At 68.3% G+C, this 26,106-nt stretch overlaps 1 protein-coding gene across 2 annotated transcripts in view; it reads left to right on the forward strand.

The window, feature by feature from the left end:
* The window catches only part of OLFM1 (olfactomedin 1), a 28,982-nt gene extending 15,534 nt beyond the window's left edge, over positions 1 to 13,448 (forward strand). For both annotated transcript variants that reach the window (XM_070058864.1, XM_051831465.2), the window contains exons 4-6: positions 365 to 584; positions 6,984 to 7,090; positions 12,012 to 13,448. In XM_070058864.1, coding sequence (XP_069914965.1) covers positions 365 to 584; positions 6,984 to 7,090; positions 12,012 to 12,686 — 1,002 coding nt within the window. In that variant the 3' untranslated portion in view covers positions 12,687 to 13,448. The remainder of the gene's footprint in view (positions 1 to 364; positions 585 to 6,983; positions 7,091 to 12,011) is intronic.
* The last annotated feature ends 12,658 nt before the right edge of the window (positions 13,449 to 26,106 follow it).

The raw sequence follows: 26,106 nt of genomic DNA on the forward strand, positions 1-26,106 counted from the left end.
TCTATTTTCCAATCCGTAGCACCATATCACTAAGGAAGCTTGAACTCAACCAGGAGCCTCCCTTGCATGCGGCCGTAGATGCATCCCAGGAGTAGCCCGAGCCCTTGTCGATGCGGTTTTTGAAAAAGGAAGAAAAAAAAGAACTCTGTGTTGTCTGTGACGTAACCGCATGTAACTTCCGGATGTTGCATTGTGCCAATAAAGACCTTTCCCAAAGCCCTCGGTGTCCTGGGACTGATTCCTACGCCTTCTGCCGGGGCGGGGCGCGGCGGCGCACAGCCCCGCCCGTGGGAGGAGCCGGCGAGGCAGGCCTTACCAGTTCTTGCATGCTAGGCACTGAACCCAGCTTATTTTAACCTTGCAGGCGATTAAAGCGAAAATGGATGAACTTAGGCCTTTGATCCCTGTGTTGGAAGAGTACAAGGCCGATGCCAAATTGGTATTGCAGTTTAAGGAGGAGGTCCAGAATCTGACGTCAGTGCTAAACGAACTGCAAGAGGAGATTGGCGCCTTTGACTACGATGAGCTGCAGAACAGAGTGTCCAGTCTTGAAGACAGGCTGCGTGCATGCATGCAAAAACTAGGTAGGCCCGGCGCCCGGGGCGCGGCGCTGCCCGCCTGCGGCACGCGTGCAGGCGTAGGGAGCGCGGCCAGGGGCGGCGCCTGCCCGGCCTCGGCGAGCCGCCCGCAGGGCTCCTGGTAGGGCCTCCTGTAGGGTTAGCGCAGCAGGAGCCCAGGCAGGGCCTCCAGCCGCAGACCCCACGGAGGAGCGCGTCTGGCAGAAGCAGGGCGAGCGGAGCCGCTGCCTGGGGCTGGGCGCGCGCGTGCGTGCGTGCGTGGGCGCATGTGTGCGTGGGTGCGTGCGTGCGTGGGTGCGTGGGCGCGTGCGTGTGTGCGTGAGGGACACGAGTTCCAGGGGGCTGGCGACACGCCTCGGGTTCCTGCAGACACTGGGAGACGGGCGCCACCCCGTCCCAGCAGAAGATCCGCCCCTCCTCGCCAGTGAGGGAGCCCCTCTTCCAGCCCCAGGGGTGCTCATGCGCCCCTGGCACATTTCCCTGGGTCCTCAGCGGTAGCCCCGCCCAAGCAGGGTGCCCCACCGGGACCCTTGCTTGAGATTGATTGCCAGTTAATTGCGATAAGCGGTCTCAGTGAGTTGCGCCGGAGCCCGGCTCGTTCTGGGGCTCCCCCCTCCCCGCCCCGAGCCCACCTCCTCTCTAGCCATGTTTCCCATGGAGGCTGCGCATTCCATGCGGTCCCTGGCCTAGGGCAGCTTGGGGTCCAGCCGAGGGTCAGCTCCGTCTGAGGCTCTGACTTGGTTCCCTTCCCTCTCCTCCCGACCCCGCCCGGGCCCTGCACCTGCTGCAGGGGCGTGGCCAGCAGGCACCATGGGGCTTCCTCGCGCTGTTAGGCAGGAACTGGCCGGGAGAGGACAGTAGCATCAGCCAGCCGTGGTTAAACAGGGCGGGGGGCGGCGGTCTCCATTCTGGTGCCTCTGAGCCCCTGGCCGCAAGGAGAAGAGAGTGGGGCCCACGCTCTCGCCGTGTCACACAGGGTGGCCGACTGTGTTCTTTCCCTCTGCTCCCTGGTTTCCTTGCTGCCCGGGACTGGGTGACTTGGACCATGCGGGCTGGGCGGGGCCGGGGGGGGGGGCTGTGGACGTGCAAGGGTTTGGTGGGGGCCTGAGGCCAGTGACGAGAGACACGCTGGCTGTGTGACCTTCTGCTGGGTGCCACCCTTGGGTCCCCCTGCCCCAGGACCAGAGTTTGGCTCGGTTTTGCTCCTCAGGCCCCTGGCAGCCCCTGGCAGGGTGGGTTTTCTTGTTTCTCCGTCCCCCATATCCACTGACTCCCCCCGGCCCCATCCGCGCCCCGCCGCACCCGTGTGCACCCTGGGACACCGGGAGGAACACGGGAAGCCTCTGTGTTGTCCCGGCAAGGGAGCAGGGTGGAAGCTGACGCACGGTGAGAAGGAGGCTTTGGGCCAGGCTTCCCGGCCGTGCCGTTTCGAGCGCCAGGTGAGTTTAGCCCAGGTTCTGGAATCTCCTCTTGCTCGCCTCGGGCGGCCGAAAACGCTGGTTTGGGAGTGGAGCCGAGGCTGAGTGGGCGCCCCCCACCGTGCGCTCTGCGGTTTCTGCCTCTGCCTCGAATGGGTCAGGAGGGCTGTGAGACACGGATGGGCCCTGGAGCAGGGCGGCCCTCGTGGGTGCCCCCGTCCCCCTGTCCGGGGAGGCAGCCTGTAGGGCAGGGGGTGCTGCCCCCGGCTATGCGGCTCCCCCAAGGCCTTGTCAGCCGCACCTCGTCTGGGCCCTGTGGTTGCTGGGAGAGTCCAGTTCCTGCTGCGGGGCACGCAGGGGGGTGGCCCTGGTGGACACGGAGAAGGGACTGGTAGGATGACACCTGGGTACATGACAGAGGCGGATGACAGGTGCCTGATCGTAGATGATTGATGGGTGGGTGGGTCTGTGGATGATAGAGGTGGATGTTGCTAGGTGCTAGGCGGGTGACGGGCGATGGACAGATTGGCAGAGATGACGTGATCGGTGGGTGGATGGATAGGTGATAGAGGTGGGTGATTGGTGAGCTGATGGGTAGAGAGTGGCAGACAGTTGATACAGGTGACAGTTGATTGAAAGGTATCTCAGTAGATTGAGCTCCTCCTCCCTCTTCCCCCGCCTCCATTCCGCTCAGTGAGTGGCTTCAAGGTCGGGTTTCCGGGTCATGGCCTCTCGGTTTGGTCTCTGTGCCAGCCTTGCACACGCGCAGGGGCTGGGGTCACCCCAGCAGCCAGTTTCCTTGTTGGCGGCTGGGGGAGGGGCTGGCCTCTGTGCAGCGTGGGCTCTTGGGCAGGCGGGGCCCCTCCCACGCTTGCACCCCTGGGTCCCTGCTGTGTCCGGTGGCGGGCTGATCTCCCTGGGGTTACGGTGGGGGACAGGGCTCCCAGCAGCGCCTGCCCTGGAAGCACCCAGGCCAGGCCCCCTCCCAAGACCCCCTCCCTGTGGGACTCAGCTGGAGGCGGATCTGGGGCTCACTGTCAGGAAGGTGTCTGTGTCCAGCCTTCCAGAGCCAGTCTTGCCCGGGGCATTATGGAGGCACTGCCGCCCGGCAGGGTCCCCAGCCCCGAGCCAGCGCCTGGGGCGTCTCTCTGGACACCTCAGAGGCAGATGCTCCTTCAGGTAAACTGAGGAAGGCGGAAACCTCAGCACAGCCGGGAACGCTGGACCTGAGCCGCGCTGCTCTCTGCAGACGCACTGGGCGTCCCCGGGGCTTCTCCTGGTTACAGCCTCCCCGGCAGCCTGGCTGGGGCTGAAGCCCCCAGACGGCGGGGGCACGGTGGCACCCAGCGGGGGTCTCATTCCTCTGAGAAGACAGAGCCATGGGGGGCTGGGCTGCTGCCGAGTCGCCCTGGTCAGCTTCGCCCTCCCATGGGCGGCTGTGTCCGTGCCTCCTCGTCCAGTGCCGTGAGGCGTTGGGAAGGTGAGCTGGGCCCAGCGCTGGGAGACCCCGCAGGCTCGGGGCGCTGGCCTGGGCGGGGTCCTGGCGGGGCCCCGCCCTCCTCTCAGCTCCCTCCCTCCAGGGAGGGCTGGGGTGTCAAGTGCTGCCCAAGGAGGTGAAAGGTGGAAGAGCCCCCACCCCCACCCCAGGACCTGGTCTGAGACCCGGGCAGGGGGCGGCTTGGTCCTCCGCCCATTTCATCTGCACCAGGGACGTGTGTGCATCCAAGCCCCCGGCTATGCCGACTTCTTCCCACATGGGTCTGAGGGAGAGCGGCTGGGCGCAGGGGCCAGTGGCTTTGGGCAGTCACCCTCCTTAGCTGGCCCTCGGGGCTGCCCAGAGACCCTTGGGGCCCAGCCTGGAGGCCCCCCGCCTCCAGGGACCAGGCTGCTGCTGCCACGAGCGGCCTCCTGGAACCCGGAGCAGGAGGCGCTTTGCTCCAGCCACGGGGCGCGGTCTCCGGCCACCTGTCCGGCTCCTCCCCAGCCTCCTGGCCCGGCCCCTCCTGAGGGCTCGTGACTGGAGACGGGCGCTTTCCCAGGCTGGCTGTGCCAAGATTTCCATCAGGCTCTGCCGTGGGCTGTTTTAGATCCTGTCAAGTCCCCGAGGCCTTGGCACAACCGGTCTGGACAGAGAACCAAAAATAACTCCTGAGTGCAGGGGAGCGGCCGCCCCGTGGGCCCTGGAGCAGGGCCTGCAGCCAGCCGCTGCTGCACCGCCCCTCCCGCTCCCCGAGCCGGGCTGGAAGCTGCCTCCCGGGACCACGAGTGCATTTCCGGGGGCTGGGCTGGCCCAGGGGAGCGGCCCACGTGAGCTGCGCTTGCCGGAGCGTGGGTGCTCCCCCGGGGCCGCTCCGGCTCTGACTTCTCGGTGGGGACAGTGGAGTGTCCCTCTGCTGCAAGGCTCTGGGGGGCGCACCCTGGCCAGCGCTGCCACTGTCCTGCTCGCCCCAAGGTCGCCCTCCCTCCCCCCACCTCTGCTGGGACAGGAGGGCCCGCACAGGGAGGATTTTCTGGGAGATCTGTCTCATTCATTCTTGGGGAGACAGGGTGCACGCGGGAGGTGTCTTCCCCGGGCGGTCACAGGCCCCGGGAGATGTATGCTTGGCGACTCAGGTCAGAGAGGACGTCTAGGGGTGGGGGTCCGGGCGGGAGGCAGGGCCAGTGCCCCTGGTGGGAGACAGCTTGGGCAGGGCTGTGGGAGAGGCCAGGCGGGGCTCAGGGCTGGCAGGTGCTTTGAATGGGTCCACATGGAGGAGGGAGGGGCTCTGCGTGAGGCTGGGTCAAGCCAGAGGGAGCCCCAGGCCATGGACAGAGGGCAGGGCCATCCATGGCCACACCTACCGTGGTTCACTTGCGGCTCCCACCGGCATGGGGGCAGGATGCCAGGCTCTGGATAGCTGGTGGGGGCCTGGGAGCAAGGGTGGGCTCTCCGTGGGGGCATAGACCCCGTTAGCGTCTCCCACGCTGATCAGACTCAGACTGGCAGCCCAGGACCCCCAGGTCAACAGGAACCAAGGAAGAGACAGGCAAGAGTGGGGGAGGGGTGCCGCTGGGGCTCCCACAGGGGAAACCCTTAGGGCGCCGCCCGCCTGGCCGGGGGAGGGGGTGGAGAAGCTGGTCCAGGACTTCATGGAAAGGAAGCTCTCGGGGACCCCCCATACCCCAGTCTCTGCTCCAGGCCTCCGGGCATGACCCTCGGCCTCCCTCAGCCCCTCCCCCTCCCTCAGCCCCTCCCCCTGTGTCTGCTTCTAGGTGGGGCTTGGGCAGGGCAAGGAGCGGGGTGCACAGTGGCCGAGCAGACTTGAGCCCAGCGCAGCCTGGATGCTGGCGACCCACAGCCCGGCTGCCGGGAAGCCTCAGGCCGTGAGGGGCCTGGGTGCACGTGGGGAGCCACTCCTAGAGGTTTATTTATTGGGAAGTTAGAGTTATGGGGGGTGGGAGGGAGAGACAGAGAGAGGTCTTCTGTCTGCTGGTTCACTCCCCAGGTGGCCGCGATGGCCAGGGCTGGGCCAGGCCAAAGACGGGGTCTGGAGCTCCATCCGGGTCTCGCACGGGGGTGCAGGGGTCCAGGCACTCGGGCCATCCTCTGCTGCTTTCCCAGGAGCATCAGCAGGGAGCTGGATCGGAAGCGGAGCAGCCGGGGCTGGAACCCGCCCTCCGATACGGGATGCCGGCGGAGCTGGCGGGTTACCCCGCTGCACACCGTGCGGGCCCCCCGCTCACTTTCCCTGGGGTGGGCTCAGGGAGACTGAGCGGAACGGGCAGGAGGGAGCATGTGGGTGCTGCAGTCTCGGCGGGGTGCAGAGCTGGCTGTCTCCCCTCTGCTTGCTTGGCTACAGGGCAGCGTGCGGGGGTCCAGCCTCCAGTCTCGCTCTGCTGATGGACGTGGGCACTGTCATGGGGACGGCGTGGGCGGCACCGGGGACCCCCGGAGCTCGAGGTGGGCAGGGCTGTGCCCGGCCTGCCCTCCGCTCCCGGCTAAGCCGTGGTTCCCGGTGAAGTCTCTTGAGTCTTCCCTGAACCTGCCAGTGGCATGCAGGCTGGGAGGTCACAGGCAGGCCAGGCGGGCCTGGGGACGTGGAGGAGGGTGCAGAGGGCACGCGGCTGCGGGACCCTCTGTGGGCTCCCTATCGGCCCCCCATGAGGGGAATTGAAGGAGGAGGAGAGGAACCTGCCTCAGAGCTCAGTGGCGCTTTGCCCTTGCGAGATGAGCTGGGGTTGGGGTTCTGGAGGGGTCACTGGCCGCAGGGGGCACGTCGGATGAGGAAGCGGGGGGCGGGGGGTCAGTTTTGGCGTGTGGCTGCTGCCTGAGTCCAGGGGACTGAGTGGGAGGCGCTGGCCCCGGCCCCGGCCCTGCCTGAGAAACGGGCGCCCTGGGCACGTACGTCCTCCCTGCCCCAGCACCGTCTGTGACAGGGAGGGCTGCCAAGGTCACTCCAAGATCAAGTCCACCCTGTGCTCGGACTGAAGCCCTGTGCCTAGGCCCTGCCCCAGGCAGAGAGGGGGCACACAGGGCACTCGGCCTCCCCGGGCTGCTGGGCAAGGGGCGGGGCGGGGCGGGGCGGGGCAGGGTGGGGGCGGCGTCGATGCCGCTCATGGAGCCAGCCCTGTCTGGGTCCTGGGTCCAGCGTCCAGCGGGGGGCCTGCCTGTGCCCCCCACCCTCCCAGGCAGTTCAATGCCATCTACTAACGGCCTTTGGAGGCTGAGCTGCCGCCATCCCCAGTGGCCAGAGGAGGCTGAGGGCCCCTCCCCAGGCCGACCCACACCGCGCTTCCAGGAGGGAGGAGGCCCAGGAGGACGCCGGGTCCACTCACTCCTCCCTGCCTCACTGTTTGGGGGAGGGGGTGGCTTCTCTGGCCTCTGGGGCCCAGGACCCAGCCATACCCAGGCCCCCAACAGGGAGAAGAGGAAGATGAAGGCGCCTTGGGGGCGGGGCTGTGTGGGGCAGAAGTCCCACCCCGGTGCTGACCCCACACTCTTTCCCAGCCTGCGGCAAGCTGACCGGCATCAGTGACCCCGTGACGGTCAAGACTTCCGGCTCGAGGTTCGGGTCCTGGATGACCGACCCCCTGGCCCCAGAAGGTGACAACAGGGTAAGTGTCCCTCAGCGTACGTCGGGGTCTTTGGGACCTGGGTGCTCACATGGGCCGCTTGGCAGAGCCGAGGGCTCGGGGGTTTGCTCCTGGAAAACTCTTGGGGCGTGGCTGCTGTCCTGAGTCCAGGGGGCTGAGTGGGAGGCGCTGGCCCCAGCCCCGGCCCCGGCCCTGCCTGAGAAACGGGCCCTGTGCGAACCCAGAGCCCAGCATCAGGGTGGGGGGAGCTGGGGACCGGCAGAGCCCCCCAGTGCCCTCCCGGGGCTGGGCCCAGCTGGCCTGCCTCGCTGCGGGAGGGAAGCAGAAGCCAAGGCCAAGGCCGGCCGTGTTTGAGTGACATCTCATTTGTAGTGCATTTCCTCCCTTCCTTTCAAGGCTGATGGAGCCGCCTGTTCCCTTTTGATTTAGCAGAGAGGCTGGGCTTTCTTCCTGGGCTTTCCCCCAGGGCAGTCGGAGGCGAAGGAGGAGCTGAGTCCAAGCCGGCCAGGGTTTTACTATTTGAGCCTCTGGGCAACGGAGAGGTGGGGGCGGGGGAGCTGTGGGCGCCTCTCGGTCCTGGGGGCGCCTGCACCTGGCCTGGCCACAGCCCCTCTGCCGGGCTGGGAGGAAGTCAGCCAGGCCCGGCTCCTCCTTGGGGACAGCGCTGGGAGGTCCGGGTCTTTGCAGCGTCACCGCGGGAGTTTTTAGTGGAAACGAGGGGTGAGGGGTTGCGTTCTGTCTCCTGAGCGCTGGGATCTGCCGGCCTCTCAGCTTCCAGGGAGAGCATTGGGGGAGGGGGCTCCCTCGTGGGAGGGGCTGTCTCAGCCAGCTGTGCTGGGGCCGGCTGCCCTGCAGGCCTGAGAGGCCCCACCAGCTCTCCGTGGGGGTCGGGTTTCTCTCTCGTCTCCAGCGCTCCACTGTTGGTAGCCTCTGTGACCTGGGGGAGGAAGGTGGTGGCCGCAGGTGCTGTGGGCCGGCGCTCCCTGCCCCAGGCTCTTCTCTGGGTCTCTGCAGTCCCTGCAGAGGTGACGGGCAGCCCCACCGCGTGCGTGCGTGCGTGCCCAGGACACCCGGCGCTGGGGCCACCGCTGCACCCGGAACCCATTGTGTGGCAGGCGCTGGGTTTCCTGGTGCCGCCCCCACCCCAGGGCCCTCCGCCCACTCCTGCCTGCAATCCTGCCCATCCCTCTATGAACCCGCCCGCGTCTGGGGTACCCCAGCCCTGCCCGGGTACCTGTTTCCTGCACCCCACAAGCACTGGTGCCAGTGCCTGCTGTCCGGGTGCCAAGGGCCCCAGGCGCAAGTCTGCCGAGTAAAACGCCCTCCAGAGGAGGGGGCGCCGGGCTGGCAGAGGGAGCCCCGGCGCCGGCTCCGAGCAGTCCAAGCCTCGCAGTGGGCACGGCCGCCCCCGCTCCCCGCCTGCTAAGTGGCCTGTCCCTCGGCCCAGCCATCGATCTGAGCCGGCGATGTTTTGTTTTGTTTTGCTCTTTTCCAATCTCCAGTCTGATCTGGATCGCGCACACGCAGGAGACCAATAACTCACTCAAAAAAAAAAAAGAAAAGAAAAAAAAGAAATCGATGCCGGCTTCGGCACAGGCTGCCGTGGAGGGCACTGTGGGAGGGGCATGGCCAGGCGGGCAGGGAGCAGTGACCGCAGGGCACCAGGCACTGAGCCCGAGCCGGCTCGCAGGGCCTGGCCGCCTTGGCCCTGTTAGAACCCGAGCAGTCTGGGGTGCGTCTGCTCCAGGCCCGCTGGGCTGCAGGCACTGCCGAGTCCCGGCTGTCGCCCTGCCCCGCTGGTGCCCGGGCGGCCACCCCCACGCCCCCCACGCCTAGCCTTTCCCTGCCTTCTGGCGTGGCGCGCTCACCAGCGTCTAAGAGGCCCGGGCTCCCCCAGGGCTGGCTGAGCCCCTGCACGGATCTCCTGCCGGGATGTGCCCCCCCCCACTCCAGGGACCCTGGCCCCCCTGAGGCTCACACCCACCTCCTGCTCGTCCCGGCCAGGGCAGCCCAGCCCCCGGGGAGGCACAGACGCTGCCCTGGCAGCCGAGCGCGTCCAGGCTCGAAGGGACAGTGTCCTGGGGGAAGCACGCAGCGGTGACCGGAGCACTGGGAAGGGACCTGGCCCCCCACGTGCGTCTCCCTGCCCAGGGCCCCCTCCCTGCTGGGGCTGAGCACACCCTGCCCTTCCCCTGGGCCCCTGGTCAGGAAGTGTCCCTGTGGCCACTCCTGGGCAGGGGGCATCTGACACCTGCCCCCAAGGCACCGCGCAGCTCCCCAGGCCTCCCGCCCCAGCCCACGCACCAGGGTCAGGAGCACCCGTGGCCAAGAACCCTTGGTCAGAGCCGTGGGGTCAGGGTCACCTCCTAGCTCTGGCCCCTGCAGAGCGGCCACACCCTGCTGGCCTCGGTTTTCTGGTCTCCATGGGGGCAGAAAGGGCTCCGTGGGCACCTGGACCAGCTGAGGCCTGGGTGCCCGGCAGCGTCGTGTCCCCAGGGTGGACTGTGTGGGGGCCGCCTCCTGAGCACCAGCGTGGATGGGATTTGCTCAGAGCCTGGGGCAGCCTATGTGGGTCACAGGGCCCCGGCCCTGACACAGGACGGCTGCTCGGGGGCTGCCTGAGCCCAGCCCCCGCCGCCAGTGCCTGCAGCCCCCCAGCTCTGCTTCCGGGAGGCCTCCCGCCCTGCATTCCCTGCCCCCTGCTAGAAGGAACCCTGAGTATCTGGATGCCAGGGGCACCCGCTCTGCCCGCAGCAAGGAAGTGCTGGGGGTCCCCACCCCCCAGGGTCCCACCCTCCAGGGTCCTCCACCCCCCAGGGTCCCCACCCCCCAGGGTCCCCACCCTCCAGGGTCCCCCACCCCCCAGGGTCCCACCCTCCAGGGCCCCCACCCTCCAGGGCCCCCACCCTCCAGGGTCCCCCACCCCCCAGGGTCCCCACCCTCCAGGGCCCCCACCCTCCAGGGTCCCCACCCTCCAGGGTCCCCCACCCCCCAGGGTCCCCACCCTCCAGGGTCCCCACCCTCCAGGGTCCTCCACCCTTCAGGATCCCCCACCCCCCAGGGTCCCCACCCTCCAGGGTCCCCCACCCTCCAGGATCCCCCACCCCCCAGGGTCCCCACCCCCCAGGGCCCCCACCCTCCAGGGTCCTCCACCCCCCAGGGTCCCCACCCCCCAGGGTCCCCATCCCCCAGGGTCCCCCACCCCCCAGGGTCCCCATCCCCCAGGGTCCCCACCCCCCAGGGTCCCCATCCCCCAGGATCCCCCACCCCCCAGGGTCCCCATCCCCCAGGGTCCCCACCCTCCAGGATCCCCCACCCCCCAGGGTCCCCACCCTCCAGGGTCCCCACCCCCCAGGGTCCCCACCCTCCAGGGTCCCCACCCTCCAGGGTCCTCCACCCCCCAGGGTCCCCATCCCCCAGGGTCCCCCACCCCCAGGGTCCCCCACCCCCAGGGCTTAACCCTTGGAGGAAACTCATACATGAGCCGTTTCTGTGTTTTAACTCTTTATTTATTGGAGAGGCAGAGTCACAGGGAGAGACAGTAGGTCTTCCATCCGCTGGTTCACTCCCCAAATGGCCACAGTGGCCGGGAGAAAGCCAGGAACCAGGAGCTCCATCCGGGTCTCCCACGTGGGTGCAGGGACGTGGCCGTCTTCTGCTGCTTCCCCAGGCCACAGCAGGGAGCTGGATGGGAAGTGGTGCCCCTATGGGATGCCAGTGTGCCCGGTGGTGGTTTGAACCCACTGCCCCGAAGCGCTGACCCCTGAACCTCTCTCTGAAGAGTTCCTGCCCCCGAGAGGAGGCGCGCGGGTGTGGTCAGGGGCGCCGCTGGGAGCCGGCCGTGCCGGGCGGAGGCTGAGAGCGAGGGGGCCTGGGCGCCAGGCCCCGCCACCTCCCGCACGCCTGCCGGCTCTAATCCGTGACCCACATCGGCGAGGGCTGGTGTGTGGGAGGCTGAGGATAATACACGAGACCCAGTTCTTTTTGAAAATCTCATTAGAAATGAAAAGTGCATCTGCCTCCCAGCCTGCGCGGGCGTCGCGGGAGCAAGCCCACGGAGGGTTTCATTTCTGGCGCATGTGCAGCGCCGAGCCCAAGCACGCCGGCTCCCTTCATCTCCGCGCGGCCAGCGAGGCTCTCGGTGGATCCAGCAGCTGTCTTCCAGCCAAATGCCGGCCCCGGCACGGGCGGCCGCCGCCACTGCCTCGGCCCACCACGCCGCTCTCCCACGTGTCCCCACGCGGGCTGCAAATGACACAGAGCATTGGGAACAGGGTCTGGGCGTTCAGGCTGCCCCCAGGGGTCTCGGCCTCTGGACCCCCAGACCCCAGCCACGGGGGCCGTGGGTATCTGGATGGATTTCAGAGCCGGAGCCTCTCACGGGACCCCGGTTTCTGCTCCGAGAGGTGCCTTCCCCGGGTCACGGGGGACAATGACACACACGGCACCCCAGGGCCACGCTGACGCCACCGCTCCCTGGTGGTCTGGATGGTCCCATCCGTGCCGTGGCGACCGCCTGGTGGGTGAGCCGAGGAGTCCTCACTCGTGTCCTGCGGGGACAGCCCTTCCCTGCGACCTCATGTGCTGGCCGCCACCGCAGGCGGGAGCTGCCCAGTGCCGCGGGCTCCGTCCTCACCTGGGGCCCGGCTGCCGTGCTGGCCTTGGGGGTCCCTGGGTGGACAGAGCTGGGTTCCTCCATGATCTGTGTGAGCCCTGGCTGGGGGCGGGGCGGCGTCTGGACACAAATGCCCCAGGGTCTTGCGAGCCTGGTGCTCTCCCACGCAGAGGGCTGGGCACCGGAGCTCGAAGCTGGGCCTGTGGTGGGATGGACGCCGCGCCCTGGGGCCCGCGGCGAGACTGGACGCCACGCCGTCCGTCCAGGCCCAGCCCCGCCCCCCCCCACCCCCGCCCGGCGCTCAGCCACCGCTGTCTCTCCCGGCAGGTCTGGTACATGGACGGCTACCACAACAACCGCTTCGTCCGCGAGTACAAGTCCATGGCCGACTTCATGAACACGGACAACTTCACGTCCCACCGGCTGCCGCACCCCTGGTCCGGCACGGGGCAGGTGGTGTACAACGGCTCCATCTACTTCAACAAGTTCCAGAGCCACATCATCATCCGCTTCGACCTGCGGGCCGAGGCCATCCTCAAGACGCGCAGCCTGGACTACGCCGGCTACAACAACATGTACCACTACGCCTGGGGCGGCCACTCGGACATCGACCTCATGGTGGACGAGAGCGGGCTGTGGGCCGTGTACGCCACCAACCAGAACGCCGGCAACATCGTCATCAGCAAGCTGGACCCCGTGTCCCTGCAGGTGCTGCAGACCTGGAACACTAGCTACCCCAAGCGCAGCGCGGGCGAGGCCTTCATCATCTGCGGGACCCTCTACGTCACCAACGGCTACTCGGGGGGCACCAAGGTGCACTACGCCTACCAGACCAACGCCTCCACCTACGAGTACATCGACATCCCCTTCCAGAACAAATACTCCCACATCTCCATGTTGGACTACAACCCCAAGGACCGCGCGCTGTACGCCTGGAACAACGGCCACCAGATCCTGTACAACGTCACCCTCTTCCACGTCATCCGCTCCGACGAGCTGTAGCCCCGCCCCGCCCGCCAGGCCCCGCCCCCGCGGAGGAGTCCCGGCCGAGCTCCGGGTGGGCGAGGCCGCTCCCTGCGCCGCCCCCGCGCCGCGCCAGGGCTTGAGGGGGCAGAGCCCTGTCATTGCAGCTGGAACTGCAGCCGCCCGCCGGCGCCCCGGCTCTCCCGCCCGCGTGCCCGCCCGGTCACTCACGCTACAGAAGCAAGGCGGCGACTGTTGGCCCCCCGCGAGGCCCGCATGGACGCTCCCCGGGGCCGGGGCCGGGGCCGGCTGGACTGGCGGCCCGCGGTGGCCGCCGCCGCCGCCCCCGCCCGTGTGTCCTCTCTTAGAGTAGCCGTGCCCAGGCGCCCAGTAGCTCGTGGACTGTGTGTAGTGCTCCCAGAAGCGGCGGCCGGGGGGGTGTCCTCCCAGCCCGCCCACCCCGTAGATGTGTCGTGCGCGTCCGTCCGTGCGCCCCTCCCGGGGCCGTCCGTCCAGTCCCTGCCATGAGTGTCGTAACTGCAATGCCGTAGTTCGGGTTGGTAAGTGGGTGGTTTTTGTTTCTAAAAAAAAAAAAAGTGTTCGCCCTTATAGAGACGTAGTCAAGTTCGAGTTCGTGTTGCTAATAATCTAAGGAACCTCTCGTTCAGTTAGCCGAGTCCTGTACGCGGGAAGCGCGGGTCTGAGGGAACTCAGGCGGCTAGGTTGTTTTATAAGTGGAGAAAAGAGGAAACTTTGTACTCTCCAGTTACCTGCGGGACAATAAAAACATTAGGAGACGTCTCCGCCTCGCCTGTCCTTTCTGTGGGTCTCCAACGGCAGCACAGACCCTGTGTCGGGGGCCCTTCCCCCACAGGTCCCCCGGGTTGGAACCCGGGCACCAGCCCAGGGCCCCAGCCCCCTAGGGGGCTCCCGGGAGCTGCCCCGGCCCCACTCCCAACCCCTGCCTGTGCCTTCCAGTCTCCCCCGCACACAGCACACAGTGTGGGCAGGTGGCCCCAGAGGAGACCTGCTGGTCAGTTTGGCCAGGCCCCCCCAAGGCTGGGGCAGGTGCAGAGGGCGTGGCTGTTCCCCTCGGGCACCTGCAGGGGAGCAGGAGCCTGTCCAGACCTCATCGCCACGTCCCGAGCGCTGCTGGGCCCGGGCGTTGGGTGCTGCCTGGGGAAGGAACAGGGCACGTGGCCGTCCTCCCACGGGTGACGTCCCCGCCCTGGCTTTGCAGAAGAGGTCACCCACCTGCATCCCCAGGCAGCTGTGGAGAGTGGGAGCCCCACCCCCACCCCCTCTCCTGCTGCGCAGCTGGGTGCTTCCACAGGGCAGTGAGAGGTGCGGGCTCAGTCCAGTGGTTTACAAGGTCAGTGGGCGCCTCCAGTGGTCAGAGGGCCATGGCCTCCCCAGTGGTCAGCAGGGGTGTGAGCTCCCCCAGTGGTCAACAAAGGGGTGTGGCCTCCCCCGGTGGTCAGCAGGGGCGTGGGCTCCCCCAGTGGTCAGCAGGGGTGTGGGCTCCCCCGGTGGTCAGCAGGGGCGTGGGCTCCCCAGTGGCCGTGGAGTTGCGTCCACCACATCTCCAGGCGTGCAAGTCTCTCTTGGACCCAACTTACTCTTGCGATCTGGGCCGAGCTTTCTGGCATACAAAGACCCAGGCAAAAGCGCTTGGGTGCTCTCCCGCCACTGCCCAGGGCACCTGGGGCGTCGGCTCCCCAACACCAGGAGAGGAGAGGAGGGGGTTGGGCAGAGGTGGGGGAGGCTGGTCAGCGGCGTGGCTCCGAGGGAAGCCGTGGGAAGTGGGAGGCGGCGGAGACCCCCTGAGGGCGGGGGCGCTGGCGGGGAGGCCGAGTGTCCCAGGCCGTCCTCAGAGGCCCCGCCAGCGGCTTTGGTCTGCTCTGTCACCCTGCCCCTCCCTTTTTCCGTCTGACGACTTGGCAAGAAGACAGACGCGCTGCCTGCTCCGGGAGCCACCGGGAGGGGAGTGAGACCCCAGAGGCCCGCGTGGATTTGCTGTCTCTGGCGGGGATTTTCCGGGGAAAGGACATTAAATACGCCGGAGAAACAGCTCTATCCAGAGAGCAGACAGCAGCCGCCAGCCTCTCGGTCTCCGGGGTTCCCGTCACGGGATGCACCGGCGATGGCGCGGCCTCCAGGGTGGCTTTTCTCCGTTAGCCGCTGGCCTGGAGTCAAAACCCGGCCGTTTTCCTGGGCACTGGGAGGCCAGCGCGGAGGACCCCCGCCCTGTCCACAGCTGGGCCCGGGTGTCCCGATGTCCTTGGCGTCCCTTTTCTGAAGACCTGCTGCCCCGCTCCGTGCCCACAGCTCCTCCTGCAGCTCCTCCACCTCCGCGGGGTGCCCAGCGGGTGTGGACGGTGGGGGCGGGGCTGCACAGCCGCGGGGTGCCCAGTGGGTGTAGACAGTGGGGGCAGGGCTGCACGGCTGCGGGGTGCCCAGTGGCTGCATGGACGGTGGGGGCAGGGCTGCACGGCTGCGGGGTGCCCAGTGGCTGCCTGGACGGTGGGCAGGAAGCTCCCTGTGTGGGGGTGGGGGTGGGGGGAGGATTTGGCCTGTGTGACTGACGCTGGCATCCCTGAGGCTGTGACGTCACCGGCATGGCGCTTCTATTCCATTGCAAACGCTGTCCAGTTTTTCGCTCCTCTCTGCACCACAGCTGTTGTGGTCTTTGCTCCGCGGTGCGACCTCCTGGCCCATTCCCTCGGGGCCTCCGGCGCCTGCGACATGGAGTCTGACCCAGCCACACTGCGGGTTCCGGGAAGGGTGGACGATGCCTTTCGTCTCCAGCCAGGGCTGTCCACTGCCTGCCCACCCTGCGACCCCACGTGCCCCACGAAGCCACCCGGGCCGCGCCCCTGCACACAGTGCCCCGGCGAAGCCGCCCAGGCCGCCCTCCCCTCCCCTCCGGGACGGCGTCGTGGTCGCGTGACCCGCCATGGGCTGCGTGCGTCCTGCGTCATCTCCAGAAGCCGGCACGGTGACCCTGGCCCTGTGGCCGTGAGGTCTGTGATGAGAACTGGGCGGGCCTTTCCAGGTCTCTGGGTCCCCAGAGCCTGCAGGGTGGGGGAGGTGGGTCAGGGGTCTCCGTCCCTGCCTGGAGCAGCGGCCTCATCCCCGACGGTGAGGCCCGACCTGGGGAGCCCCGCCCACCCGGGGTCGCGCTAGCTCCGATCCACAGAAGCGGGCGTTCGATCAGGCGGCAGCGAGCACAGCCGGGGGCGCCGGGGCTGCCCTGTCCCCCCTCGTGTGCCTGCACACACAGCGGCCCTCCCGCAGGGGAGCCACCAGCCGCTGAGTCATCACTCAGCAGGCCGCAGAAGGTGCCAGAACCGTGTGCCCGGCCAGGCCCGGGCTCGTCCGCCACCCCCAGGGCCGCTGAGTCACCGCGGCTGGTGCTGGGCCGGGCCACGGAGGGAGGCGGAGCCAAAGCACCTGCTGAGGGGTGGGAGGTGGGGAGCAGGTCTGTGGTGCCCTCCACTCACTGCCCTGACCCACGCACACGCAGGCTTACACGTGTGCGCTGCATGGACACAGACAGCCACACAGTGAGCATACGCATGGACAAGGCGTACATCCATGGGTGTGCACCATCACGCCTGTGTTGGCCTGCATATGCACACGCATGTACTCACACATGCACACACACCCATGTGCACGTGCACCCATGCACACTGGCTGGCACCAAGCACCCACCTGCTAACACGGAGCAGCCATGGGAAGCAGCCCGGCTGTGGGAACTCCCCTCACTCCCCTCTGCAGGTTCTGTCTCCCGTGGAAGATGGAGGCCGTCCACTGCCTGCTGCTTCGGGGGCGGGGGGCCCTGCGCTCGTGGCCTCCCCCCACTGGCTCAGACAGAAGCCTTCACCATGCACACCTGTGACCCCGGGAACGCTGCTGTTGGCCTCGTGGGCGGGGGCAGGGGTGGGGGGCTTGGTGCCCTGGTGCTGGTGGACGTCCCTGTCACACAGGTGGCAGTCACCGCTGTGGGGTCCGTCCTGCCCGGGGTTGGCACAAGCACCAGGCGGCACACGAGAGCCACGTCCAGGCCAGGGCCAGGGCCAGCCCCACTCACTGGAAAATTCAAAGTTCAGCTTTTCCTGGCCTCCGGGCAAAGAAACGAGCCCAGACCTTCCCCCGCACACACTTCGGGCCCCACCCCCGGCTCTGAGGCCTGGGAGCCCCGTGAACGGCTGCCCACGCGCCCACAGCTAGCTGGTGGAGACCCCCGTCCCCGGACGCCAGCCCCAGGCGCCTGCCCGGCAGCCGGCTGCAGAGACACTGCTGTGACGTCACAGGGCATCTTCCAACGGGCCTGCGCCCCTCCCGCCGGGGGGCCACCTTCCTCTCTCTGCGGCAGCCCCTGGGGACGTCCGGCGCTGACCCTGAGACCAGAAACACTGACTTCGTATTGGTCTCTCCCTGCCCGCTAAGAGCCCTTGACCTCTGTGAGCTTCCTGGGGGCCCCTCCTTTCAGGGATACCTGGGGCCCGAGCCCACCTGCACAGCACCTGCCCCGGGGGCGCCCGTGCTCGCCTGCGGCCAGCAGCACCCACTGCCGCCTTCTGACAGCCGACGGGCGCCTCCTCTGCGCTGGCCTCGACCCGGGCCCTGCCAAATTGGCGGTGGCAGACAGGCCATAAAGAAGACAAACCGTGGCCGCGCCAGGTCATTGCGAGGTCCTGGTGGAATCTCTGGAAGCGGCGGCAGAGCGGAGATCCGGTTCAACTCCCGCTGCGGGTCCGGGGCTGGGCTGGGGTCCCACGCGTGCGCGGGGGCTGCTGGCCGAGCATCCTTGGCTCCCCAAGTGCTTCACGGCGCAGCCAAGGAGTGAGCAGCCCGCGGCTCCGGCACTGCAGGCCGAGCTATGTGCCGGGGCCCCAGAGCTCAGGGTAGGATCCAGGGAGGGAGAGAGGCAATCCCAGCAGGTGTGTGTGGGCGAAGCCCTCTACCAAAGTGCGATAAAGCCACAGCAGAGGGCGACAACCTCTCCGGCCCTTGGCAGCCCCGGCCCCTCGCCGGGGAAGGCGTGCAGGAAGCGATTGGCGGTGTGAGTTGTTCAGGGCCGCCGGGGGAGATGAAGCTGGGTGCCATGAGCACGGGCAGCGTGGAAAACGGGCCCAGCTCCGGAGCGCCCACCTGGCTGAATTAGGGAAACGGAACGGGACCTGGTTGGGTGCCACGGGGGGACTCCAGAACAACACCCATGAACAGTCTTTCTCCCAGCGGCTGTGAATGACGCGTCCTCCCGCGACCCCGCGGGCCAGGCCCTGCCGACAGCCCTAGGCCCCTCCCCCACCCCTCCCCCAGCAGCTGGTGCACAGGGCGTCCTGGGAGTCGTCTCACACAAGTCATCTCACCACTGGCCCCAGAGAGGCCCAGGCTGTGCCTCCACCTGCCTGCCAGCCCCACCCTCTGTGGGTGCACGGCTGAGATCAGGGCGAGGGCTGGGACTGGAAAAGTCAGCCCAAGGCCCTGCGGGTCCCTGCTCAGCTGCGCGGGAGGGGCTGGGGAGTGGGGGCGGGGCAGACCGGGCAGGGCCTCAGGGTCTGGAATTCACCACCACAGGCGGGGACTGCCCACCACAGGGTGACCTGTGACTGACAGCTGGGGACGGCTTCGGGGGCTGGGGTGTCCCTCACTGGTCACCTTCCCTGACCGGGCCACGCTCCTGCCGGGAGCCCTGGGAACACACAGCCCTGAGGGACCCGTGCCCTGGGGCCACCGCGGTCAGCCAGCCCTCACCAGGGACACTGCAGCTCCACCCCCGGGCCCCCCACAGGGCGGGGGCGGGAAGGCGTGGCTGTGGGGGGTGGGGGCTCCCCGAGCGAGGAAGGGGCCTCTCCCGACTGCTGGTCCTTCTCAGGACAGAGTCCCGGGGGAGATTCGGGGAGAGGAGCGGGACCAGGGCACGCAAGGGGCTCTGAGCGGCGGCGCGGGCACCCCTGTGAGATCCGGGGTTCCGACGGGGGGGTCCATCCCCGAGGGCGGGCTGCAGGCAGGACACTTGGTTCTCGGTCTCAGGGAGGCCTGAGGGGGGACGTGAGGGGTGGGAAGCCGCCCCCCCTGCGGGAGGCTGCAGGGAGCAAAGCCCCACCCCACAGCAGGGACCCCGGCAGGGCGAGCTGAGAGCAGGAGGCAGGACCCCCACCCGGGAGCTGCGCCACAGCCCTGGAGGCAGGTGGTTCAGACAGGGTCAGAGGCCCCATGGAGCTGAGTGGGGCAGGCGGGGACATGATGAGTGACAGGCAGATGGGGACACGCTGGGTGACGGGCAGGTGGGGACACGCTGGGTGACAGGCAGGCGGGGACACGCTGTGAGTGACGGGCAGGTGGGGACACGCTGTGAGTGATGGGCAGGCAGGGACATGCTGTGACGGGCAGGTGGGACACGCTGTGAGTGACGGGCAGGTGGGGACACGCTGTGAGTGACGGGCAGGTGGGGACACGCTGTGAGTGATGGGCAGGTGGGGACACGCTGTGAGTGACGGGCAGGTGGGGACGCGCTGTGACGGGCAGGCGGGGACACACTGAGTGACGGGCAGGTGGGGACACGCTGGGTGACAGGCAGGCGGGGACACACTGTGAGTGATGGGCAGGTGGGGACACACTGTGACAGGCAGGTGGGGACACGCTGGGTGACGGGCAGGTGGGGACACGCTGCGTGACAGGCAGGCGGGGACACGCTGTGAGTGACGGGCAGGTGGGGACACGCTGTGAGTGATGGGCAGGCAGGGACATGCTGTGACGGGCAGGTGGGACACGCTGTGAGTGACGGGCAGGTGGGGACGCGCTGTGACGGGCAGGCGGGGACACACTGAGTGACGGGCAGGTGGGGACACGCTGGGTGACAGGCAGGTGGGGACACACTGTGAGTGATGGGCAGGCAGGGACACGCTGTGAGTGATGGGCAGGTGGGGACATGATGAGTGACAGGCAGGTGGGGACGCGCTGTGACGGGCAGGCGGGACACGCTGGGTGACAGGCAGGTGGGGACACGCTGTGAGTGACCAGCAGGGCGGGACTCACTGTGAGTGACTGGCAGGGCGGGCAGAGCTGTGACGAGTGGGGTGGGGTGTGCACCACGGGGCCCTCGGGCAGCCCTGCTCTCTGGCGTTCTCTGGGATTGCCCAGGGGGAGGAGAGAGGAGCAGGTGGCACAGTTGGGACCGCGTCCCTCTTAGCCAGGGCTAGAGCCCCCGCACCTGGAGCAGCAGGGCCCACGTCCTGGCCAGGCCACCCCGGGACCGGCTGCTGGGGACAGACACCCCCACCTGGCCCGTCTGCAGCCTCACCGTGGCAGCTCCGTCTCCCGCCGGGCTCCAGGCCGGGCTGCGTCCCTTCTGCCACTCCACAGTGACCGGTGCTGCCGGCCTCCTGTGCTCCGCTCTACCACGCGGCACCCGGCGAACCTGGGCTTCTCACCCTGGAGCCTGGCAGCCTCTGCCAGGAGGGGGAGGCTCCACCCACATCTCATTGGCCGAAGTCCGTCACATGGGCCCACCTGGGCGCAAGGGAGGCTGGGACTGGGCCCTGTGGTCACCAGCCCCCTGGCCTTCAGGTCTGAGCCTGGCTGCCCCCGGCCCACTCCCAGGACTGCTGTCCCCCACCCAAGGGTGCCGGGTGTCCCACCCGGACCCCGACCTGAGGGCTCCCAGCCGGGCCGGAGCCACGCCAGTGTTTCTAAGAGCGCGGGCTGACGCGGGGCCGCCCTGAAGCCGCCGCCTGGGGTCCTTGCTCCGATTCCTACCCAGAAATCGGAGATCAAGGAAGCCGCTCGGTAGTTCAAGCCAGGCTGTCCGGGAGCTCGTGCCTGGGCCCCAGCCTTGGTGACGGGCAGGCATGGGGGCACAGGTGACAAACGGGGACCCTCACAGCTGCAGGTCTGGTCCAACTAGGAGCCGATGTGTCCAGGGGGAGGTCATCTCGGTTCTCCACGTGGGGCGGGCATCTTCCCAGGCCTCCTTATTCCAAGAGGGCAGCGGGAGGGGCAGGGGCAGGAGCAGAGGCCAGAGGAGACGGCTGGGCTGAAGACCATGGAGGGGCCAGGTGCCCTGGAGCCGGCCGGTGCCACCGAAGCCCTCACCGGAGCCGGCCGGTGCCACCTGATGTCAGGGACGCCCTCCAGCCCCGGAGCAAGCCCCATGCCTGTCTGAAGCCACTGGGCTCAGCCGTTTGTACCCAGCAGCCACAGAGGCAAACACCGGCTCTCTGGGGGCAGCGCCCATGACCCCCCCCCCACGGCCCCGCCCCACCTTGGCCTGGGGGAGGTGGAGACATGACCCCCCCTCCGCTCCCCCCAAAGGGAAACCTGGGCTTTGCTTCCTGCAGGGGCTCCCACTGCGTGGGGGAGCTGGGGAGCGGCCCGGGCAGGTGCGGCTGTAGGAATCCCCTGACCACACCCTGGACCCACGCCAGGGGCCTCTGCAGTCTGGTCACTGCCTCATCCAGGATGGGGCGGGCAGGGTGGACCCAGTGGGGTCCCCGAGTGTCACCCCCTTCTTGCAGCCCTGGCCTCCCGAGATCCACAGTGGAGCAGGTGAGGAGGAAGGGGGGGGGAAGACAGGTAAAGAGGGGAGGGGGTTCATGGGCTCTGACCCTGCAGCCCCCACAGGCCCCGCTGCCCCTGGTGACGCCCCAGTGAGGACAGAGGGGACACGGTCCTTGCCCCCAGAGGCCCTAGCCACCGAGGGGGTCCGTAGCCTTGTGTTCTAGCCACCGAGGGGGTCCATTCTAGCCACCGAGGGGGGTCCGTAGCCTTGTGTCCTAGCCACCGAGGGGGTCCGTTCTAGCCACCGAGGGGGGTCCGTAGCCTTGTGTCCCAACGTCTGGACCCCAGGGACTGAGACTCCCAGGAGGCAGGGGGAGGAGGAAGGGGCGGGGCCCCAGGCGCCCTGTGACCTTGGTCCCCGGGGAGTCGGGCAGGGCCTGGGTCTGGACAGGGAGTGGACGGGGAGCCAGAGGCTGTAAGGAACGGTCCCACCGTCCCCGCCTAACCCTGGGATCTCATTTCCCAAAGGACTGGGACAAAAGACACCTGGGGGGTGGTGACACATTTAGACCTCCGGAAAGTGCTGAGTCATGCTCTGCCAGTTTGCAAAACAGCTCATTAAGTCCTGCAGGGAGCCCAGGAGTGGAAAAAACCTGTGCCCTGGGAGCTGGCGATGGGAGAGACCCCAGGGGCCCCGCCTCCCCCATCCAGGCCCGGCCCCGCCCTTGCTGGCCTCCCTGCCTCAGGGTTCACAGTCTGGCTCTGAAGCCAGCCGAGTGCCACGGCGGCAGTGCCACAGTGGCCGGGGTGCCACGGTTGACGCCGGTGCCACGGAAGAGGGAAGTGGGTCCACACTTACGGACATGAAAGGACAGGGCCCTGGGCTTCCAGGCTCCCCGTCCGCAGGAGGGAGGCAGGCGGGCGGGCAGTGGGGCCTGGGCTGGTGACCCAGGCACCCCCAGACGTGTGCCCAGCGAGGCCCCGCCCCGTGGTTCTGGCCCCGTCTCTGCTCACTTGTAATCGTCATGGCTCTGTCGTCGGCTGCTTCCACCAGATTCTTGCTGCACAGGGCGGGGCCAGCTCTGCCGTGGGCACTGGTGTGTCCTGCACTGAAGGTGCTGTCACTCTGCACTCACACACTCGGAGGGTGGGCTGGTGGGCGCGTTAATGGGTGGGTGGGAGAACACATGCATACGTGGACGGATGCGTGGGTGCATGGGTAGGTGGGAGGACCACGGATGATGGACGTGATGAGGTGTCCAGTGGCATCCTCTCCACCCAGCCTCACTGGGCACGAAGTGGGGGCCCTCACTCCTGGCCCCACCCCCTCCCCTGCAGTGCCCTTCTCCGTGGGCCGCCGGCCGCTGGCCCACACTCCGTCTGCTGCGTCCTTGTCCGGGCTGGAGCTGAGACCTGTGCTGGGTTGCTGGTGCGTCCCCGGGGGCTCAGGTGCGCCCAGGACTTCCTTGGGCGGCTGGATCGCTGCGTGTGCTAAAGAACACGCCAAGGCTGTTCTGGGAGTGTGGGCCCTGCCGTCCGCGGGCTCCCCTCGTGGCCACCCCAGGACACAGCCTCCCTCTGCCTTGAGGGCAACACTGGTGCCGGCTGCCGCAGGGTCGCGGACCCCCTGGCTGCTGGAGGTGCCCCCGGCTGGCTGTCCCTGCCTCTCACGGGAGGTGCTGCTCGTGGGGTGTGTCTCCGCCCACAGCTCCCCGGGGGGCCCACCCCATCTCAGCCAGTCACACACGCAGGCCCAGTTCCGCAGGCAGGGTTCCGGCGTGGCCGACCTACCCAGGAGGAAATCCCAAAGGACTCACGAGCCCGGGGCTGGCCCCACAGTGCTGGCCCCGGCCCCTGTCTCCAGGACCCTTGGCAGAAGACTGGAGTCCACACGGCCACGAGTGCTGGCGTCTCCGGGAATGTGAGATCCTTGTGCTTCCCCAGAGGCCTCCTTCCTCATCACCCTCTTCACGGGCAGCTGCCCCGGCCCCGGCTCCCCGGGCTGGCCGGCAGGAGTGGGGACACAGCGCTGCACACAGGCCACCACCTGCGGCTGCGGGCGCTCCCTGCTGGAGCGAGGCCCGAGCTGATGCCCGCCGCTGCCTGGAGAGCCGACACCAGGGCTCTCTCCACCCTCCGCCTGCTCCGAGAAACAGCATCAGGGCCCCAGTGTGCAGCCGCGGCCCAGGGGCGGCCCCAGGGATGCCAAGCGAGGAAGACAGCTGGGCTTTCCTGCAGCCCGGCCCCCAGGTCCCGGCTGCTCCGTGCAGCCCCCGAGCATCCCCTGGGGTGGCCCAAGTCCTCAGGGTGCCCGTGGGGAGCCGGAGCCCATTGGACGAGTGGCTCGGCAGCCTCCGCGAGGTCCTGTCCTGGCTCAGCCTGTGTGGCTTCGCCTGCGTCCTGAGTGACAGGCCCGTGGCGGCCCCATCCGTCCTCGGCTCCTGGCTGCTGCCCACACTCTGATGCCATCTCATAACTGCCAGGCCCGCATATTTTCTTAGTAAAAGATTTGTTTATTCATTTGAAAGGCAGAGCTACAGAAAGAGAGGGAGAGAGGGAGGGAGAGAGAGAGGGAGGGAGAGAGAGAGGGAGGAAGAGAGAGAGGTCTTCCATCTGCCCGTTCACTCCCCAGATGGGCACAAAGGCCACAGCTGGGCCAGGAGCCAGGAGCTCCATCCGGGTCTCCCACGTGGGTGCAGGGGCCCGAGGCCTTGGCCCATCCTCCACTGCTCTCCCATGATCATTAGCAGGGAGCTGGACCGGAAGTGGAGCAGCCAGGGCTTGAACCGGTGCCCGGATAGGATGCCGGCGCTGCAGGCGGTGGCTTTGCTGGTTATGCCGGCGCTGCACCTCCAAAGACCGGAGGCACAGGGAACACACGGCAGGCTCAGGCTCTCCCTAGGCCGAGGCCGCCCTGTCCTGTCTGCAGGGGGCCTCGGGGTGCCCGGCAGTTACCTGTGGCTGTCGTGACCTCACTGTCCCAGGCGCGGTGGTTCAAGGTCACGGGGGTAAAGTCAAGGTGTCTGTAGGCCCACACCCCCTCCCTCCGGGGCCGAGGTGGGGTCCCTGCCTGCTCCATTCTCCTTGGCAGGGCTCCTGTCACGGGTCTCAGTGCCACCTAGCACAGGACCGCGTCATCTCAGATCCTGAGCCACAGGCATCTGCCAAGACCCCAAGGTCGAGTGCATATCGGGGTACAGGGTCATCACTCACCGCGCCCTCCTGTTCCCTCAGCCTCTGTTCCTCTCCCCTCGCCGGCCTCGTGGCTGGCCAGACTCCCGCTCCAGGCAGGGTGCCCGTTAGGGACAGCGGTGCGGGGCGACATCCGATCCATCATCTTTCACCAAAGTTCAAGAATGAGGGGGAGGGGAAGGTGTGACCCACTTCCGCCTGACGGGCACCGTGGCGACAGGTGCATGGGCTTAATTAATCAGCCATGGATACGCCCCCCTCTCGGGAATAAGGAGCCGGTGCCGCTTACCTGGGGAGCTCCCGGGCCAGGTGTGCCGCGCCTGCCCGAGCCTGGGACCTACCAGGCCAGGAGGCAGGCTGCGCCCAGACCCCGCCTCTGGTTCTCAGATCCCAGGCCAGCTGGTCCTCTGACCACGTGACTGCCGCCTGAGTGGGTCCTGCAGGGCCGTGGACCCCAAGAGTGCCTGGCCCGCCCCCCGCCCCCCGGCGGCTGCCACTCAGCCAGGTGGGCTGCCAGGAAACAGCCCGGAGCCCAGCGCTGTGCTCGGCAGGCTGCGACCTGCAGGCGCGGCGGGGCGGGTTTTGGGGTCCCCGCTGACCTGAGTGTGGCTGAGGGTTCACCAGGGGTCAGACAGCGAGGGCTGCAGCCACGAGCCAGGCTCAGCATGATTCTGCCGGATCCAGCCCCAGGAGCGGAGTGGAGGGGCTCACCCAGCGGCCTGGGCAAAGAAGCCCTCAGGTGCTGGACAGGGTCCCACCCCCGCCTGGGGCCGGCCTGCGCCTCCCCCTCAGGACTGGAGTCCCGGGAGGCAGGAGGGCCTCGTGGCCTGGGGCTGCCCTGAGACCACGGCCGAGCACCTGCCCAGGCCAGCGCTGACCGCTTGCAGGCGGCTGTGCCTTCTTCCAGGATGTCCGTCACCCCACCCACCCCCCCGGAGAGCCCGGGGCGCCCTGAGGATGGGGGAGCTGAGCACTGCGTGCAGGGCCAGCTGGGTGTCAGCAGCGCTCACGCGAGGCCGGGGCCTGGGGGGGTGGCCGCAGCCTGCCTGGCACCGTCTGCGATTCGGGGGCGTCCCCTGCAGTGACCACCTGCCCGCCCAGCGCGCTGAACGCCCAGCGGGGGCCCCTCCGCCTCAGCAGGGCTCCACCACTCACAGGAGCCCCTCCTTCCTGGGGCCCACGGGGCTTCTGTTGCCCCCCCCCCGCCGCCTTCCCCGTACTCCTGCCCCTCCCCCGCTCCTCCTCCCTCTCCCCCCTTCTCCCCTGCTTCCGCTCCCCCTACTTCTTCCCTCCCCCCTCCTTCCCCTCCTCCTCCTCTCCCCTTCCCTACTTCTCTCCCTCCCCTCCCCCCTCCCCCTCCCCCTCCTCTCCCTCCCCCTCCTCCTCCCCCTCCTCCCCTCTCCCTCCTCCCCTCCTCTTCCCCACTCCCTTTCCTCCCCTCCCCCCTTTCAGGGAAGCACCCTGGGGCGACAGTGGGCAGAGCCAGGGGTGTGCACCGTCCCCACGCCCCTCAGGGCTGCCCCTTCCTCCTCACTGCCCAGCCTCACCTGCGGTCACTTCCTGTACTGTGGACGCCCCTCCCAGGCAGCTCCAACCTGCCTGGCTGAGCTGAGAGCCCCAGTCCCCGGCTCCCGCTGGTGGCTTGGTGACACCACCCAACAGGGCAACCACGGCCAGAGCGGCCTCTGTCCTGCTCAGTCCTCGACCACAGCCGGGGTTGGCCCACCCAGCCTGTCTCCCACTGCCCCTGGCGCCCCCC

Source organism: Oryctolagus cuniculus, chromosome 1 (genome assembly GCF_964237555.1).
Source record: "Oryctolagus cuniculus chromosome 1, mOryCun1.1, whole genome shotgun sequence".
Classification (NCBI taxonomy): Eukaryota; Metazoa; Chordata; class Mammalia; order Lagomorpha; family Leporidae; genus Oryctolagus; species Oryctolagus cuniculus.